Source organism: Corticium candelabrum, chromosome 22 (genome assembly GCF_963422355.1).
Source record: "Corticium candelabrum chromosome 22, ooCorCand1.1, whole genome shotgun sequence".
Lineage (NCBI taxonomy): Eukaryota > Metazoa > Porifera > Homoscleromorpha > Homosclerophorida > Plakinidae > Corticium > Corticium candelabrum.
In genome coordinates, this window is record NC_085106.1 from 2,033,892 (window position 1) to 2,051,391 (window position 17,500).

The 17,500-nt window shown below is 42.2% G+C and overlaps 2 protein-coding genes across 3 annotated transcripts in view; both read left to right on the plus strand.

Moving 5' to 3' along the window:
* Positions 1 to 17,500, plus strand: part of LOC134197545 (trichohyalin-like) — a 36,615-nt gene that overhangs the window by 5,624 nt on the left and 13,491 nt on the right. For both annotated transcript variants that reach the window (XM_062666891.1, XM_062666890.1), the window contains exons 8-22: positions 1 to 58; positions 3,701 to 3,766; positions 3,829 to 3,943; positions 4,125 to 4,627; positions 7,673 to 7,709; positions 8,064 to 10,442; positions 10,514 to 10,652; positions 11,679 to 11,759; positions 11,888 to 11,986; positions 12,565 to 12,649; positions 12,709 to 12,849; positions 14,998 to 15,198; positions 15,265 to 15,399; positions 17,331 to 17,410; positions 17,485 to 17,500. The exon at positions 1 to 58 is cut by the window's left edge and continues 46 nt beyond it; the exon at positions 17,485 to 17,500 is cut by the window's right edge and continues 69 nt beyond it. In XM_062666891.1, the coding sequence (XP_062522875.1) occupies positions 1 to 58; positions 3,701 to 3,766; positions 3,829 to 3,943; positions 4,125 to 4,627; positions 7,673 to 7,709; positions 8,064 to 10,442; positions 10,514 to 10,652; positions 11,679 to 11,759; positions 11,888 to 11,986; positions 12,565 to 12,649; positions 12,709 to 12,849; positions 14,998 to 15,198; positions 15,265 to 15,399; positions 17,331 to 17,410; positions 17,485 to 17,500 (4,135 nt within the window). The remainder of the gene's footprint in view (positions 59 to 3,700; positions 3,767 to 3,828; positions 3,944 to 4,124; positions 4,628 to 7,672; positions 7,710 to 8,063; positions 10,443 to 10,513; positions 10,653 to 11,678; positions 11,760 to 11,887; positions 11,987 to 12,564; positions 12,650 to 12,708; positions 12,850 to 14,997; positions 15,199 to 15,264; positions 15,400 to 17,330; positions 17,411 to 17,484) is intronic.
* Positions 1,044 to 3,465, plus strand: LOC134197546 (uncharacterized). Its single transcript, XM_062666892.1, has one exon. The coding sequence runs from the start codon at positions 1,455 to 1,457 to the stop codon at positions 3,351 to 3,353; it is 1,899 nt and encodes a 632-aa protein (XP_062522876.1). The 5' UTR covers positions 1,044 to 1,454; the 3' UTR covers positions 3,354 to 3,465.

Consider the following 17,500-nt stretch of genomic DNA (forward strand, 5'->3'; position numbering starts at 1 on the left):
GCTGACTGTGAGGACGGCAAAGACGTGGGAAGCTGTTGACATGGGTGGAACGTCAGAGGTGTGATAGTTAGAGTTTTCATGTGTTGTATCTGTATGTCAGTTTTGTTACCTTGCTTGTTTGTCTTTTGTCTGTTCTGTTGTTTTCTGTCTGTCTGTCGGATTTGTGTTGGCTTCTATTCAGTTTAGCAGCATTTATCTTGCCTTCTAATGCTGTAATGGCCAGCATACGTTGCCCTATTGCTGGTTGCAACTGGGAGAACACGTTCAAACGGGTTCTTGCACACATTAGGAGTTTCCACAGGCCTGACGATTGTCCAGAAGCTTTCATTCAAGAACATGGGTTATCTAAATGTCCTAAGTGTTCTCAGTGGTTCCTCAAGATCCATCAACACACATCCAGATGTTGTTCGTCTTCCATATGCGTTGACCACACCCAAACTTCATCACAAGAACCTGCTAAGGCGTCTACACATCCTGATAAGTCTTCTGCTGGTGTTGAATTGGAGGCAAACTTCCAATCTGACAGGGAGGCTGAGGCATGGAGGCTGATTGACTCTCTGACCACGGAAGCCATATTGGATTGGATGCCACCACGAACTGTGCAGAATGTAACACCTGGTCTTCGAGGTTTGTTTCATGACTGCTGTCTTGTTCCTTTGAGGAAGATTGAAGATGACCCTACCAGTGATAGAGGATGGAAACTCCTTCTTCTGCTTCCTAGAATGCTTCTCCAACCACATGCTAGAGGTGGCAAAGTAGGTACAAGAGAAGTCAAGGCCATCTACAATCGCTTTTTGCAGTTTCACTGGCATGAACTGATTCATCTACGTGGAGGATCGAATAGATCTCGCTCTACCTCAGGCCCAGATCAGAGAAAGAAGGCTGCTATGCGTCTGATTCAGTGTGGTGAGATGTCTCGAGCTTCACAAATTTTGACTAGTCAGGGTCTTGCTCCTACTACTGATGACACTGTAAGCAAGCTCTCAAGCAAACATCCTAAGCAAAGGACATCTCAGTTGTCTCACGATGATTTTCACGAGCAAGAGAAATCAGAGCATCCTTTTTCTTTAAAGAAGGAAGCTTATTTTGAGGCCATAAGGAAGGCACCCAGAGGAAGTGGAGCAGGGCCTTCTGGTTGGCGATATGAACATCTTCGTGGGCTCCTGGAGAATGATTTGACTTGTAACTTGTTCTATGGAGTGTGCTCGCTCATTGCAGATGGTAAAGTTCCGGATTCAGTTCTGCCACTTCTGACAGCATCTCGACTCATTGCCTTACCAAAAGCAAATTCTGATGTAAGACCCATTGCCATCGGTGAAGCTATCAGGAGAATTACAGCTAAGGCTCTGTGTATTCAGCTGAATGAATCTTTCTGCTCCTACTTTTCCCCCATACAACATGGCATTGCTACACGTGGTGGGGCAGAGTTATTGATACACCACATTTCGTTTCTCATGGAGAGCAATCCCGACTGTTCAGTTCTCTCTACGGATGTAAAAAACGCCTTTAACTCGGTATCAAGGGATAGCATACTCAAAGAATCAAAGAAGAACTTTCCTGAAATCTATGCCCATGTGAGACAAATGTATGATAGACCAAGTACTTTGATATATGTCAACGGTCAGGGGACGGTGAAATTGCAGTCAGAAGAAGGTGTCCATCAGGGTGACCCCCTTGGACCAGTTTTGTTCTCGGCAGCATTACACCCCATTGTAACAGTTATTCAGAATAACCACCCGGGCATTACGCTTTTGGCATATCTGGATGATGTCTATGTTCTGGGACCACCAAAAGATGCTTTAGCAGTTCTTTTGGATTTGAAGGCATCCCTTTCTGAGATCGGTCTAGAAATCAAAGATGAAAAATGCAAATTGTATTTTCCCACTGCTCCTGATAATTTCAGCGCTGGTGTCCCAGTTAGCAAAGATGGAATCGACGTGTTGGGGTCACCTGTAGGCAATCATGATTATGTTCAGTCTAGGTGCCTGGCTGTGGCTAACATGGGCAGCTCGTTGTGTTCAAAGCTACTTGAACTTGACGACCCTCAGTGTGGTCTCCTTTTGCTCAGACATTGTCATGTCCCCAGGCTGAATTTTTTGGCTAGGACTGTGCCACCTGACAGGTTACTGCATGCAGCTGTTTGTCATGACCACCTTACAAGGGCTACTTTCACTGACATGGTTGGTTTGAACGAATTGGATGACACCGGATGGAGCCAGGCCACTCTGAAGGTCGGGTTCGGCGGATTTGGCTTATCATCAACTCAGAAGATGGCTCACCTAGCATTTCTGGCGTCATGGGCACACTCTTTGAAAGAACTGCCATTGAGATTTCCACCTCTGAAAGATCGTTTAGAACGGTTTATTGAAGGTAGCAATACAGGACAACTTATTCGTACATTGGTGGCAAAACTACCACCCAAGTCGGGTGCAGATGATGACGAGCAGTTTCACACCTTAGAGCAGATGACAGAATACCCTAGAAAATTGCAACATCGCCTGACGGTAGACGCTTCTCATAAACGATCAGAAGAAGTTATCAAAAGCATGAACTCAGAGAGACATGTTGCAAGGATCAGGTCCTTACACGGAAAAGGAGCTGGAGCATGGCTAGAGGTAATACCAACTTCAGACAAGAACGCACTGAAGCCGAATGAATTTCGTGTAGCGTCTTGTATGAGGTTGGGTGCTGGTTTGCCTTTCAGCCGGCTGCTTAAGACGTGTGACTGTGGAACTGAGCTGGATCGCGAGGGCTATCACCTTTTGACATGTAAATATGGAGGTGGACCTGTGTGGACGCATAACTCCATAGTGTCTGCATGGAGTGATTGCCTAAGCGATTTACTCATTCCCCATCAAATAGAACCGAGACAGCGATTTGTAGACAACGAAAACCGGCCTGACATCACGCTTTACGACACTGACACTGGGATCACAAAAGAATGTGATGTTTCGATAGCTCACCCTTGGAGCAAAGACATTATTAAAGGTGCAGCCAGAGAAGGTGGCCATGCAGCAGCTAAACGAGAGGCAGCAAAGTCAAAAAAATACTCAGAGGAATCGCTTGCGGATGGATCGAAGCCTATAGTTGTCCCACTCGTCTTTGAACACTTCGGCAGGTGGGGCTTAAAGGCTGACGAGCTGATGAATGAACTGGGGAAGAAGGCGAGAGGCTTTGATGGAAGAAGAATTGCGGTAGAGTTTAAAACCTTCTGGAGGAAAAGACTGTCTATTACTCTTCAAAAATGCAACAGCAGAGTGATTTTGCGGAAGCTGTCAAGGCTTTCTGTGCGCTCATTAGGAGATGACAGTGTTTTGGGAGTAGATAGAGACATTCAGTGTTTTACTCATTAGCAATAGTCTCGGACTACAAGTAGAACATTTCATTTTAACAATAACTGTTTGTAGTAGTGAAGATTGTTGACAATAAACTTGATTCTGTCTGTCTGTCTGTCTGTCTGTCTGTCTGTTGGTCTGTCTGTCTGTTTGTCCGTCCATCCGTTCGTCTGTCTGTCTGTCTGTCGGTCTGGCTGGCTTGTTGTTTCTCTGTTTGTCCATCTGTCTGTCCGTTTGTTTGTCTCTCTTCCTGTTCGCCTGTCTATCTGTCTGTCTGTTTGCACTGTTTTACTGTTGCATACTAAGTTGTATTCAACAACTGAGTGTGTTTTACTTGTAACTAATTATTTGCTACTGGTTTATAGGAAGACAACGGACACCAGTGGATGATGGTATCTTCACCTCCAGTGCGAACCTCACAAGTTCAGCAGGTCATAGTTTTGCTTTACTGTACGTAAGTAAATGTTTGTTATTGTTGAACTGAATTGTGTAGGGCAATGAGTCTAGGAGCAATCCTGGGGATAGTGATTTTGACAGTGATGATGAGATAGACAATAGTGAACTTGATGCACAGGTGGATGCAGCACTGACTGGAACTGGACCGAAAAGTAATGGACTGTGTGATCACACACACACACACACACACACACACACACACACACACACACACACACACACACACACACACACACACACACACACACACACACACACACACACACACACACACACACACACACACACTTGCATGCAAGCACACACTGTAGTTAATTGTTATTCTGTTTGTAGTTCTTTCGCTTGGTCAGAAGCAGACGTCCAATTCAATTCCAGACACCAGCAATATATCAGATGTGGATAAAGTCCCTAGCTTCTCAGTCAGTTTACCTAAGCCCAATTCCAAGCATGTCAATGCCACCCCTATAAGTCAACAGTCAAACAACCATGCAGTGAATGGAGGTGGATTAGGCATCGAGTATGGAAATGAGGAAATATCCTCATCCGGTGGAGCAACATCTGATGATGATGAAAACGTCACAGAACTCATGGACAGCTTTGATCAAAGAAGACGAGAGAGCGGTTCTAGTCATGGACACGACTTTAAGTCATTGAAAGATCCAGAATTGGGTTCGAAGTCTTCTGTTAAAACTAGTGGCAGTGAGAAGTCGGGCAGGTCTAATGGTCATCGTTCTCAAAGTAATTTTGCTGGAGGAGATACACCTAAACTAGTGCCAATGGAACAGGTTGATGGGAAATCTCGTGGACAGGAGGGAAATGATGACAACTGGGATGATGTAAGTGTTTGTTGTCTTATTGACTGTGTCTGTTCATATGTTGACAGAATGACTGTTTTGTCTTATCCCTGTATTTATGTGTTTGTCTGTCTATGTGTCTGTCTGCCTGTTTGTGTATTTGTTTGTTTGTGTCTGTCTGTCTGTTTGTGTGTCTGTCTGTCTGTTTGTTTATTGGTCTGTTTGTTTCTCTTTCTGTCTGTCTCTCTCTGTCTGTCTCTCTCTCTCTCTGTCTGTCTGTCTGTCTGTCTGTCTGTCTGTCTATCTATCTGTCTGTCTGTCTGTCAGTCTGTCTGTCTGTCTGTCTGTCTGTCTGTCAAATCTTTATATTTCATACATATGAACTATTACAAGCTATAGATACGAAAATCCGTTATATATCAATTAGACCCACACGGGTCTCTAAACAATTATCAACTTAGGTTGCATGCAATTGTACACTATATATGTCACTAATGTCATTTTCTTTGCTTCGTGAGCGGTTCATCTTCTGGATGAGAACCTTTGCGTTGCACCTTTGGAGAGCTACAGCGAATCTTCTTCTCCAGTAGCACTAGAAATCTTGGTCACTGTTACCAAGGTCGATGTTTTTACTTAGTTGAGATAATTGAGACAGGAATGATTGTGCTTGTCTCCCCCAACGACCGAAGTGTTCCATAACTAGAGGCACGAAGTTGAGGCATACTCCACCCGGCAGGACCTTTGACTGGTATTTCTCGACTTTCCTCTCTTCCCTTCTTACCGCTGCTGCCCCGCCTTCTCGGGCTGCTCTTGACAAGATATCGGCACACCATGGGTGGGCCAAAGACACATCTAGTTCGACGTCTGTTCTGGTTACTGGATCCATGATCGCTATGTCAGGTCGATCCTTGCAATCACAGACAATCTATGTCTGTCTGTCTGTCTGTCTGTCTGTCTGTCTGTCTGTCTGTCTGTCTGTCAATGGTGTTATATTTTCATAAATCAGAACTATTACAGGCTAAATCAAACTAAGCAAAGCACGATACAATACATTACAGTGACAACTAAAAACAAAAAACTGAACAGTGTCTGTCTGTCTGTCTGTCTGTCTGTCTGTCAATGGTAGTATATTTTCAAACATGAACTATGGTACAATAACAAATAAAGGCTAATTACAAGTCCATACAGATTCAAGTGCTATAAGATTATAAGGACATAAAGTCCTTGTTTATGATAGAATGCTATTTATGTCAGATGCCTTCTTCTGGAACACACGAGCATTGCACTGCTGCATTTTGATGGCAATTCGCTTCCTCCAGTAGTCTTTGAATTTACTTGCATTTTTGTCGGTCTTTGTCACCTCTTGATCTTTTTGACAAGGTGTTTAGATAGCTCTCTGCATTTTTCCCCCATCTCCCATAATGTTCTAATACTAGGGGAATCATACCTCCTGGATATGTTTCTTTTCCATATCTTGCCTTTTTTCTGTCTTCTTGTCTTGATGCCGCAGCTCCATCAATTGTAGCAGATAGAGGGAATATGTTCGAACTCCGCGGGTAGGCTAAGGCTATGTCCAACTCTACAATGGAGCCAGCTCCGGTGTCGAACACAGAGATGTCTGGACGGCTTTCAGATGTTGAATTCCTGCCTGTTGGTTCTTTCCTGTGGTGTATTTGAAGGCTTGCCAAACACTCAGACCACACAGACATAATGGAATTGTGTGTCCAGACTGGTTCACCTCCAGTTTTACAAGTGATTTGGTGGTAGCCGCTGGAATCATGAATTGGTTTGCCACAGTCACAAGCTTGTATTTCGTCATTGGAAGGTAAAGGTAAACTTAACCTCCAGAAAGCCGCCAAGTGATCCTCGCAGGTGCTGAGTGCGAACTTTCCAGAAGTGGGAATGGCTGAAATCCATGAACCTGCTCCTTTGCCTTGTAGAGAACAAACTCTAGCTGCATCTCTGAGTGTTGTGGTGTTTTCTAAGAATTTTGTAGCTGTTTGGTTAGCCTTTTCTGCAGATAGTTTATGCTGGAGCCTTTCTGGTTGAGCAGAGATGTCTAGAAGTGAATAAGCATCAGGTAGAGCAGAGCGAATAGCATTAGACAGAGAGCCTGGTTTAATGGGTTGTAAACCTGATATTATCTGTGTGATTAAAGGCTCTAAACTAGGAAAGCGTATTGGTAATTCATTGAGTGAAGGGCCCATGAACCCAAGAAAGCAAACTGAGCGATATCCTCAATAGCAGTGAGTCCAAATCCACCGTACTTCACTGGTAACTGAGCCTGGAGCCAAGCGGCATCACCAAGTGAATCACAACCCAACAAGCTGGTGAATGTTGACCTGGTCTGGAGATCATGATGCTTGGCTGCAATCTTGAAGAGACTAGGAGAGACTGATCGAGCTAGATGATTAATTCTTGGGACATGACAAAATCTGAGAAGTAACATAGCACTTTGGATGTCATCCAGTTGGGTTAGCTTGTTGCAAAGAATATTTCTTTATATATATAAAGAATATCTGTCTGTCTGTCTGTTTGTCAAGTCCATTAGTTAATGACTTTGTTGTTTGCAAGGACTGATTTGTATTTTAAAAATCCTAGCATATGTACAAGTAGAATCTGTGTGAGAATAAATTATCTGTCTGTCTGTCTTGTCTGTCTGTCTCTCTGTCTGTCTGTCTGTTTGTTTTGTTTGTTTGTCTGTTTGTCTGTCTCTGTGTGTCTGTTTGTGTGTTTGTCTATCCATTCATCTGTGTGTCTGTGTGTCTGTCTGTGTGTCCGTGTGTCAGTCTGTGTGTCTGTTTGTTGGTTTGTTTACACACCTTTAAGGAAAGTGTCAAACTACATATCACATGACATCTGCTAGGTGCACAGTCAAGCAAACAGTTTACTATTCATCTACCTGTCTGTCGGTCACTTGAGTCGATGCAATGTATTCTGCTTTGGAATAAATGTTTATCAACTGTAGTTTGTATCTGTACATGTATAGAATGTCTACACTAACTGTAGTTAGTATGACAATCTACTGCTAGTCACTCTGTCATAGTTTACACACACACTATCGTCAGTTGCTTTGTTGTCTCACAGGATGATAATGATGACGAACCAAGCACAGCAGATAAAGGTAAGTCAAGTCAGTCGTCCTGACACAAATCATTTCATACATATTACACACACATATGTACAGTACACTGTACGTGGTCATTTCAGTTATGAGCCATAAGAAACACGACTTATAAAAGTCACGTGACGTAGTGAGTAGCGTAATCAAAACATATAGGGGTTAAATTGTTTCCGGTTTGTGATTATGTTTGTGGCTGGCTATGACAAGTAGCACCCCTTGAAAGGAAAATAGCGTCTAAATTCATAGTTCTTCATGACAATCCTATCGTTGTTTTTATAAGGCTCATAGCTGTGGAAGTGACGGTGTAAACACATGCAACTTCAATTACTAGTTTAGTTAATAATGTTTGTGTAGTTGGAAGTAAGGCTGTTGGAGACAGCAATGCAGTCAGTGTACCCCTTCACACTCGCTACTTCCAACACAGTGATGATGAAGATGATGACATCGAGGCTATGGCTGCTCCTACAACTAGTACTCAGTCTCGGGTAGTCAGCCAAGAGTTGAAGCCTCAAGATAAATTGATGTCTTCAGTCACTAATGGGAAGGCTACTTCGGGTGGTTTACTCTTTGGCTCAATGACAGGAGATGAAGAAGTAGAAACTGATTCAGACGTTGACAATGACAATGAAGTTGAGAAGGTTCCATCCCGGTTGACGAGTGGAAAGGGAATTTCACTAAGCAATTCCAGAAATCTTTCGCAAAACGTTGAAAATCTTGCAAGGATTGGCATGGATTCGATGGACAATGGAAGTTTAGAGAAGTCAGTTAGTGAGGAGGCAAGTTTGACTGAAGAAAGTCAAGGGGAATGGGAAGATCAACAGCGACGACAGCGTGAGATTGATAAGCAGAAAGCACAGCGTCGTGTTGAACGTGACAGAGGAGATCATCATTCTGTAGTTACAGCAGCATCTGACCAACATCTGAAAGATAGAGAACGAGGAACGGAATGGGAGAAGGAAAGGAAAGAGGAGGAGAGGAGAGAGAGAGCAGAAGCTGCAGACCTCCTCAGGAAAGAACTAGAGGAGAGCAATCAAGCTGACGATCATCACAGTTGGGATGAGAGTATTTCAGTTGAGGAGTCACCCCAGGTGGTGAGACACGAGGCAAATCAAAACATGAACAGTTTGGATATGGAGCAAAGTTCAAGTCTCGTCAGTGAAGGTGAGGGGGACGATGTTGAGAAAGAGCAAGTTTTGCTTGAACAAGAACATCATCAGTTGGAACAAGCTCAAGAACGTATACTTAGATCACTGTCTCCATTGGGACCAAAGAGATTGCCATCTATTGATCAAACTGTTACTAAAGTTACAACATTACCACTGCAGTCTGAGATCAGTCAGGCTGATGTTCTTCAAGAGCAAGAGAATAACAAAAAACTAGAAAGAGAAGCTATTCCAACATTAGAGAAACGAGTGCTTGAAGCTGCTAAAGACACAGAACAGCAACAGCAGGAAGACAAGAAAGCAGCAAGCTGGGAAGAAGAGACAGAACGGCAACAGGAAGAAGAAAGGCAGCAGCGAGAAAGAAAGAACAGGGAAGAATTAGAACGGGAAGCTGCTAGAATGGCTGAGAAACAACAAGAACTTGAAGCAAGAATAGTTAAAGAGAGACAACAGCAGGAAAGAGAGGAAGAGGAACGAAGGAAACAAGAAAAGACGAAGCGAGAGGAAGCAGAAAAAGAACAACGTCGACTAGAAGAGAAGAGAGTTGCTGAGGACAAAGAATGGAAACAACGCTTGGAGGACGATGAGAGAAAGCTCAGTGAAGTAAAAAGGCAGAGGGAGGCAGAGCAACAACGACGTGAGGCTGAGATGAAAGAGCGTCAAGAAAGAGAGGAAGCAGAAAGACAATGGCGACTTGAAGAACATGCAAGAATGACAAAGGAAGCGAATGAAAGACGTAAAAATGAGGAGCTTCGAGTGAAAGAAATGGAAGAAAGGCTAAAACAACAGCAGGAAGAGCTACGAAGGATGGAAGTTGAAGCAAGGAAACGACGTGAAGAAGAAGCTGATAAATGGCGAAAAGAGCAAGAACAGCGAAGAGAAGAAGAGGCAAGGAGGTGGGCAGAAGAAGCCAGAAAGAGACAGGAAGAAGAGCAACTGTGGGCAGAGGAACAACAGCGACGACGTGAACAACAACTGGCAAAGCTAGAAGAAGAATCAAGACGACGACGAGAAGAACAAGAGAGGCTTATCAAGGAAAAAAGAGAGAAATCGCGACAACTGGAGGCAAAGAGAATTGAAGAGACCAGAAAACAACATGAGGATGAAATGCAATTTTGGAGAGATGAGAAGGAGAGAAGACAGAGAGATGAGGTGGTATCTAGTGCCAGCTTTAGACCCTCAACAGCAGAACTAGAGAACATTGCTGCTCTTCGCCAGCCCGATGGCAGCAGTCCCCAGCCACCAGTCACCCCACACACTCCGCTGCTACCTGCTGAGAAAGACGTGGTCCCTAAGTCGGTGCAAACGTGGCCTAACCTTGATTCACTGAGAGACGTGAGCCATTCTGCATCATTGACAAGCTCTATTCCTGTTGGTGAAGGAGAATTACTTCGTGATGTAGACGATGTTGGTCACAGTGTGGGTGGAGAAAGTGTTAACAGTAGTTCAGTTGGTAGTGACATACAGCCTCTTGAACCTCGTAACTACTCATCACGGCTTGGACATACAGCAGGTTCTCAGCTTCGTTCAACATCCAGACAAAGTGTATCTGTGATATCTCCAATTCACTGTAAGACTCTTGCTGTCCACATGTACAGAAACAATCTCAATTCGGTTTGTTTTGTTATGTTGGGTTTTTAGCATCAGATCCTGCTACAGCTGTGAGACTCAACGAGACGCTGCGCGAAACACGAAGGCAGCTGGATAAAGCAAATGCTGCTCGTTCAGCATCAGAAATGTCACAGAGAGAAATCCAAGCAGAACTGTCTGATATGCGAAGGTACACAGAGATGTTTATTTCATGATTTATGTGTTGAGTTTGAACGTACATCTTCCATGTAAGCAAACATCCGAGGACTTGAAAAAGTAATATATACTTTGTGTGCAAACTGATTTAATTTCTTAAATTGACAAAAACGATCAAGTAGGGGAGGAAAACAACCTCATAATGATATGTTCTTATTCAGTTACTGCTGTATATGACAGATGTGGTAGATGTGGTAGTTGTCAGTGATGAATCTAGTTACTCTAGGGATCCCAATGGTAATCAGTATAGAAATTTTACTTTTTGTGTGAGCATACTTGTATATACCGTATAAGATGAAACATTGGCAGGAATTTATTTTGGCGGTTTGCTAAGAAATTGACGGACAAGCATATTGGCGTGTTTTATTTTGGCGGTTGGACATCGTTGTTTGCTAGCTTGTATATGTCTTACCATAAGTGGTCATGACGTGTTTGTGATTGACAGCTGTGTTTGTGGCTCACATTTCCCTAACTTACTGCATGGTCTCCAACTACTTACTGCATAAGCACAACAGATGGCAATTATGGATTACCTTACCACCTTGCTGATCCACGTGCCTGACGTCAACATATCCCAGAGACCAAATTAATGGCGGATTTTATATTGGCAGTTGCTGAAAAATCCGTCAAAATAAATTTCCCGCCAATATTTTATCTTAAACGGTATAACTTAGTGTATCAATTGCCATAATGATATTATGAATGGCCAGCCAATTGAATTGTACTTGAATAGTCAATTTTGCCTTTGCACACACACACACACACACACACACACACACACACACACACACACACACACACACACACACACATGGTTTAGTTTCTTCACACGCAACCAGATGTTATCAGTTAACATTGTCTTAATAAGTTGTACATATCAGTAGTACAGTGTAGTCAGTGAACATAAGGCTGACACTCACTTTGTGTAAGAAATGTTTCATCTCAAATAGCCATTGCTGTGATGTCGACTGACTTGTGTATTTTTTTCATGAACATACAGGAAGTATGATGATGTCTCAAAGGCAAAAGCATCTATTGATCGTTCTCGTTTGGATATTGAAGTGGAGATGAGAAGCCTCAGGTTTTCAAACACACTCTCTCTCTCTCTCACACACACACACACACACACACACAGTACATGTATATAGAATTTGTAGACATTGAATTATATACAATTTTGGTTAACTGGTAAATTGTGTTATTGTGAAGGTACAAATATGAGCAGGAGCAAGCTGTCAGACAAAGTAGTGAAGTGTTGCTTGGTCAGATGAAGGAGCAACTGGCAAGGACGGAAGCTAGATTGAACCAGTAAGATCGCAGAACTATAAGCGAGCAATTAGTAGCAGGAAAACTAGCAAATAGTTTGACGATTGTACACATCTGACTACTGTTTTGTTTATGTTTGCATATATGGTGTATCTTGTGTGTGTGTGTGTGTGTGTGTGTGTGTGTGTGTGTGTGTGTGTGTGTGTGTGTGTGTGTGTGTGTGTGTGTGTGTGTGTGTGTGTGTGTGTGTGTGTGTGTGTGTGTGTGTGTGTGTGTGTGTGTGTGTGTGTGTGTGTGTGTTGTGCACATCTGTCTGTCTGTCTGTCTGTGTCTGTCTGTCTGTCCATCCGTCCGTTTGTCTGTCCGTCTGTCTGTCTGTCTGTATTTGTCTGTTTTGTTTGTTCATCTGTCTGTCTTTGTTTATCTGGTTAGGGTTGTCTGGTTGTATGTTTATGTGTCTGCCTTTCGGTTTGTTGTCATGATAACTCATCTACTTATTGGTTGACTCTCATCTTAGCCATTACGTACATTGTGAAACTTTTAAATGCTTTTGTGCAGACTTACCTAGTTACTAAAGCCATGAGTACACTCACTTTTTAATAAATGAGGTTTTTGTTTAGAGAGAGCCAGTCGAGACGGGATGCTGAGCTGACAAGAAGAAATGCAGAAATTGAGCTGAGAGGCACACAAACAACAACCCAACAAGTTAAACTGACCGAAACGTTACTGCTGTGTTGCATCTCAACGTTGACTGATTTTTATAGCTTGAAAGGCAAATCGATGATATGAAATTACAGCTGACTCGAGAGCGAGACAGACATGCTCTGAAAGAGGAAGCATATTCAGAACAACTAAAACTTCATCAGGAACTGCAATATGAAGCAAACCAAACTCTTGAGCAAAAGGTACGTACGACATTATCGACATTTATTTGTGGATTGAAACAATGTGAGACGTTATAACAGTACACTGTTTGAAGCAGATATACTGTACCTACTCTTGTATTGCCCCATTATCCATCAAGCCCTCATCCCCAACTTTATCTCAGTGTCTGACATTGTTGCACCTAAGCTTCACTTAATTGGTGTTAATTGGCACCCAGATGATGAGCTTCTTGACCATTTTAATTAATTTCCTTTGAGCAAAAGTGAACTGAAACAAGAAGTCGCAGACTTGTTGTTTACTGACTCCGACGAGACGCAGAATTTAAGAGCTTTAGTGAGTCTGGGATGATGGAGGATTAGTAGATGGTACTGGTAATAGCAAAGGTTGTTCTAGCAAACTTGAGTTGCAGTAATTAGTCAAACACTTCGGCAATGAGTACCTAAAAGTATCATATCTTTCAGCAAGACCCCACCCAATACTTCACAGACTAATACCCGTCGTTTACACGAGCACTTGTAAGCGGGCCAGCCTGTGCTGGCTCGGTTTCTACGGTTCATGTAAACGTTTTCCGAGCCGTGCCAAGCCCGGGCTGGCTCGGGTCAAGTACATGGTGTAAACGCATAGCGTGCTGGAAACAAGCCGCGCATGCTCATTTTAAAAATAACGTGGAGCGAGACGGAGACTCTGTATCTTATCCAATTGTGAAGCAACCAAGATGAGCAAGAAGTTTAGCTTTTGAACTCCGTTGCTGCAACACACAAACAGTCGCCTGGCGATAGACCTACATCTCGATAATAGTACGACGTCTCGTATATGTCCTACGCGTTTCTCGATATGACTGTTGTAAAGCTATAGAGAAAAAATGTGTGCAGTTTGGCTTCTGTCCATTGCAAACGTGAGCTAACGCGAGCTATGTCAGTCTCAAGTAACTAATGCATGTTAATGACACGCATTTGCTCGCTTCTACAGAGTGTGTCGTGTAAACACGGATTGGAATACTGGGTTGGCATGGGCTAGCGCGACTCGGCTCGGCTCGCTATATGTGTGCTTATGTAAACAGGGTATAAGCTGATGTGCCATGGGGGTGGGGTGATACAAGAGTAGGTACTGTAATAGACTTAAGGATGCAATTGAGGTCTGGAGTCAGAAATTTTGAAAGAAGGGGTTGATCTCTAGCAGTCATAAAGCATTAACTAACCTTCTCTCTCTTAATGAAATTATTTATTGCTAAAATTTGACTACACTAATCTGCCAGGCTGACTATAGTATATATACATGTGAAATAATGTAATCACATGTAGAATTAAAATTTACAAATCAGCAGCATTGATTGGGTCGTTACGTACGAAAATGGCCCATTGTGTTTTTAATGTGCATAGTCTTGAGATGGTCAGTCTAGAAGGTTCAAAGAACCCATCTGTGGTAGCAAAAGCAGAACCATATTGCAATTTGACCAGACAATGTGTGCAACGGCAGCAGCCATCACATACAACTTTTCTTACTATACAACTGGGTGTGAGGCTACGTGCTCCTTTCCTTTCGTCAGTGGTGAACCACGCCTATCGGAACAGAGGGATTTGTAACCCCTGAACCCCATCTGGATCCAGGCCTGGAATTTATTGGCAATTTGTTGCTTTTGGGAGTTGTAAGTTATGTGACTTAAATAGCGAATGTGACTTGTAGAAGCATTAAGCATTTGAAATTTGCTTCATGACTAGTCAAGTGTTGTTCTTTAAGGGACTCATATAGCTGTGGAAGTGACATTGAAAACAGTGCTTCACTGATTAGTTTGTATTATGGAATTGAAGCAAACATTTAATTAACTGTAAGGCAGCATCTAAGAATTGCGGCAGTCAAACAGTTCACATCTTGCTTTGTCATCTAATAGTCATGACCATTTCAATTGGTGGTAGATTTGCTTTACAACTATTTGTGAATAATTTATTACTCACCTGACCAATAACATCATTTACATACAACATATTTGCAAACATCCAGGAATTAACGTTTTACGATGTCTTAAAGTAGTTTCTTGGAGGATGAACACAGTCGGTTATTACAGTCTAATAAACTGCCCAGAAGCTATAATATAAATCTTCTTCTTTCGGTAGCGTTGCCAGTTGCTGTTGTAAACAAATGCATAATCCATGTATTGCTGTGATTATTAGGTGTTGGTGCAGAATAATTTAAAGTCTTCAAATGAGACATGCCAGGAGCTTCGAGAACTACTAAATTCAACACAAGCCGAACTACAAACAACAAAGCAACAAGGCGATATCGATCGCAGACAATACAAAGAACAAGTATCGGCATTCGAGGTTGAGATTGACTCACTCCGAGAAAAGTTGCAAGAGAAAGAGGATATTGCGGTCAGTAAAGAGTTGGTTGACTTGCTTTTGTAGCTAGAGTGGAGTAATGCGTGGATTTACATTTAGGTGGCAACAGAATCCGAGTTGGTTGAAATTCAGCAGAAGTTTGAAGCTCATGAAAGTGATTTGCAATCAAAGATTGCTTTACTAGATGCTGCTTTAGATAGAGAAAATGGAGCGAGACAAGCTGCTGAGATGGAGGTAAACGAGAGAGGTAGTTTGATGATCAGATAGAGAATGAATCGATGGGGCAGACTCTATGACAAAAAGTTGCAGTTTGGAATGTTGTAGTAAGGGTTGAAGGGAGGTAGTTTGTCTTGTGTTGTTACTGTATTTAGCCGTGTGTTGTACGTGTGTTAGTATGCCCCCAGTGGGAACTGCGTTACTGTGTGTAATGCGATAGAAATAGATATTATTATTATTATTATTATTATTATTATTATTATATTGCATGACAAATGATTGTTATGTTTTAGACAGACAGGCAGATGTTTGTTTGTTACAATCAGACAGACAGACAGACAGATCGACAGAGAGACAGTTTGACAGACAAACAGATCGACAGACAGACAGTTTGACAGATAGACACACAGACAGACAAACAGACAGACAGACAGATTGTTTTATTCTCCCCCAAATTGTAAATGTAGCAATCGCAAACTGAAAGCATCCAAAGCATTAACAAAAACTACTGAAATGTCTGAAGTCATAGCTATTTTCCTAATGAACATAGTGCTGAATATCTACATCAAAGAAAAAAATCATATATCTTACCTACATGCAATCTACTTATCTTCTTTAACTCTAGCATTACATCTCTGGATAATTGTAGAAATCTGTCTATGCCATCTCGTCCTGAAGTTGGCTTCAGTACTTCTGCCTTCCGAATCTTTTGATTTCTTCGAGAGTGAGTTCAGGAAGTTATCAGCCTCCTGACCCCAGAACCCAAAGTGCTCAAAGACCAGAGGAACTAAGTTAAGTGTTGTGCCATCCTGAACTGACAGAGCTTCGTATTTGCTTTTCTTTCTCATCTCACGCCTCTCAGCTGCATAGCCTGCCTCTTTAGATGCTCTATTTAGGATGTCTTTGCTCCAAGGGTGAGCCATGCTCACGTTCAACTCTGTGCTTGATTCATCAAAATATCGGGGCGATTCTCAGATTCTGTATATTGTTCTCTTGGCTCCCTGCGATGGTGCAGTTGGAGCTCGTTCAAACAACTGCACAGACAGACAGACAAACAGACAGACACAGACAGTTTGACAGTCATTCCTCTCGTTTTCAAAACGTTTTGGCTGTTGGGGGAACAGGCAGTAAAGTATTTGAACAAGCTGGCAAAGAGTGCAAGAGATGATGAAGGAAAATGAAATGAGACCGACTTCAAGACCAAGTGGTGATCAATCATTTCAGTGACATTACAACGGTGTAATGCAAAAGTCGTCTTGGGCAAACTTATTAGCATAGCCAGATTAGATCGGCAAGATGTAATGTACTCAGTGTAATTACTGCTTCAGGATCGTAATGGTCTAGTAGTGTTTGTGTTGCTGTGAACGTTTCTCTTGATGTAAATGTTTGATTTAGTGGAAAATATGTAGACAGACGGACAGACAGACAGACAGACAGACAGACAGACAGATAGACAAACAGATATGCAGACAGACATGCAGACAGACAGACAGACAGACAGATAGACAAACAGATATGCAGACAGACAGACAGATAGACAGACAGACAGACAGACAGACAGACAGACAGATAATTTATTCTCATACAGATTCTACTTGTTCATATGCTAGGATGTTATAAATACAAATCAGTCCTTGCAAACAACAAAGTCATTAACTAATGGACTTGACTTTGAATGTCAAAATCAAATAATCTATCTAAATCACCATGATTAGGTGACAGTTTTGAAAGTTTTCTAAGGATAACTTTGGCATTGCATCTTTGCAGACAGACAGACAGACAGACAGACAGACATACAGACAGACAGATAGTTATTGTATCCTAATTCAAATATGAAAATATATGTATTGACAAACAGACAAACAGGCAGATAGACAGGCAGACAGACAGACAGACAGACAGACAGACAGATAGACAGATGTGTAATGTCATATATTGTGTATTGAAAGGCGAATTCATTGAAAGCTCGTTTGTCATCCAAAAGTAGAGAATTAGAGCATTCGTTGAATGTAAATCAAGACATGGAGAGGTTAGTGTAATGATACATCTTAGTTTTTTCACTGAATTCGTTGAGTAAATTAAATTGTATCGTTTTTATGGTAGAGCATACCAGCAGGAA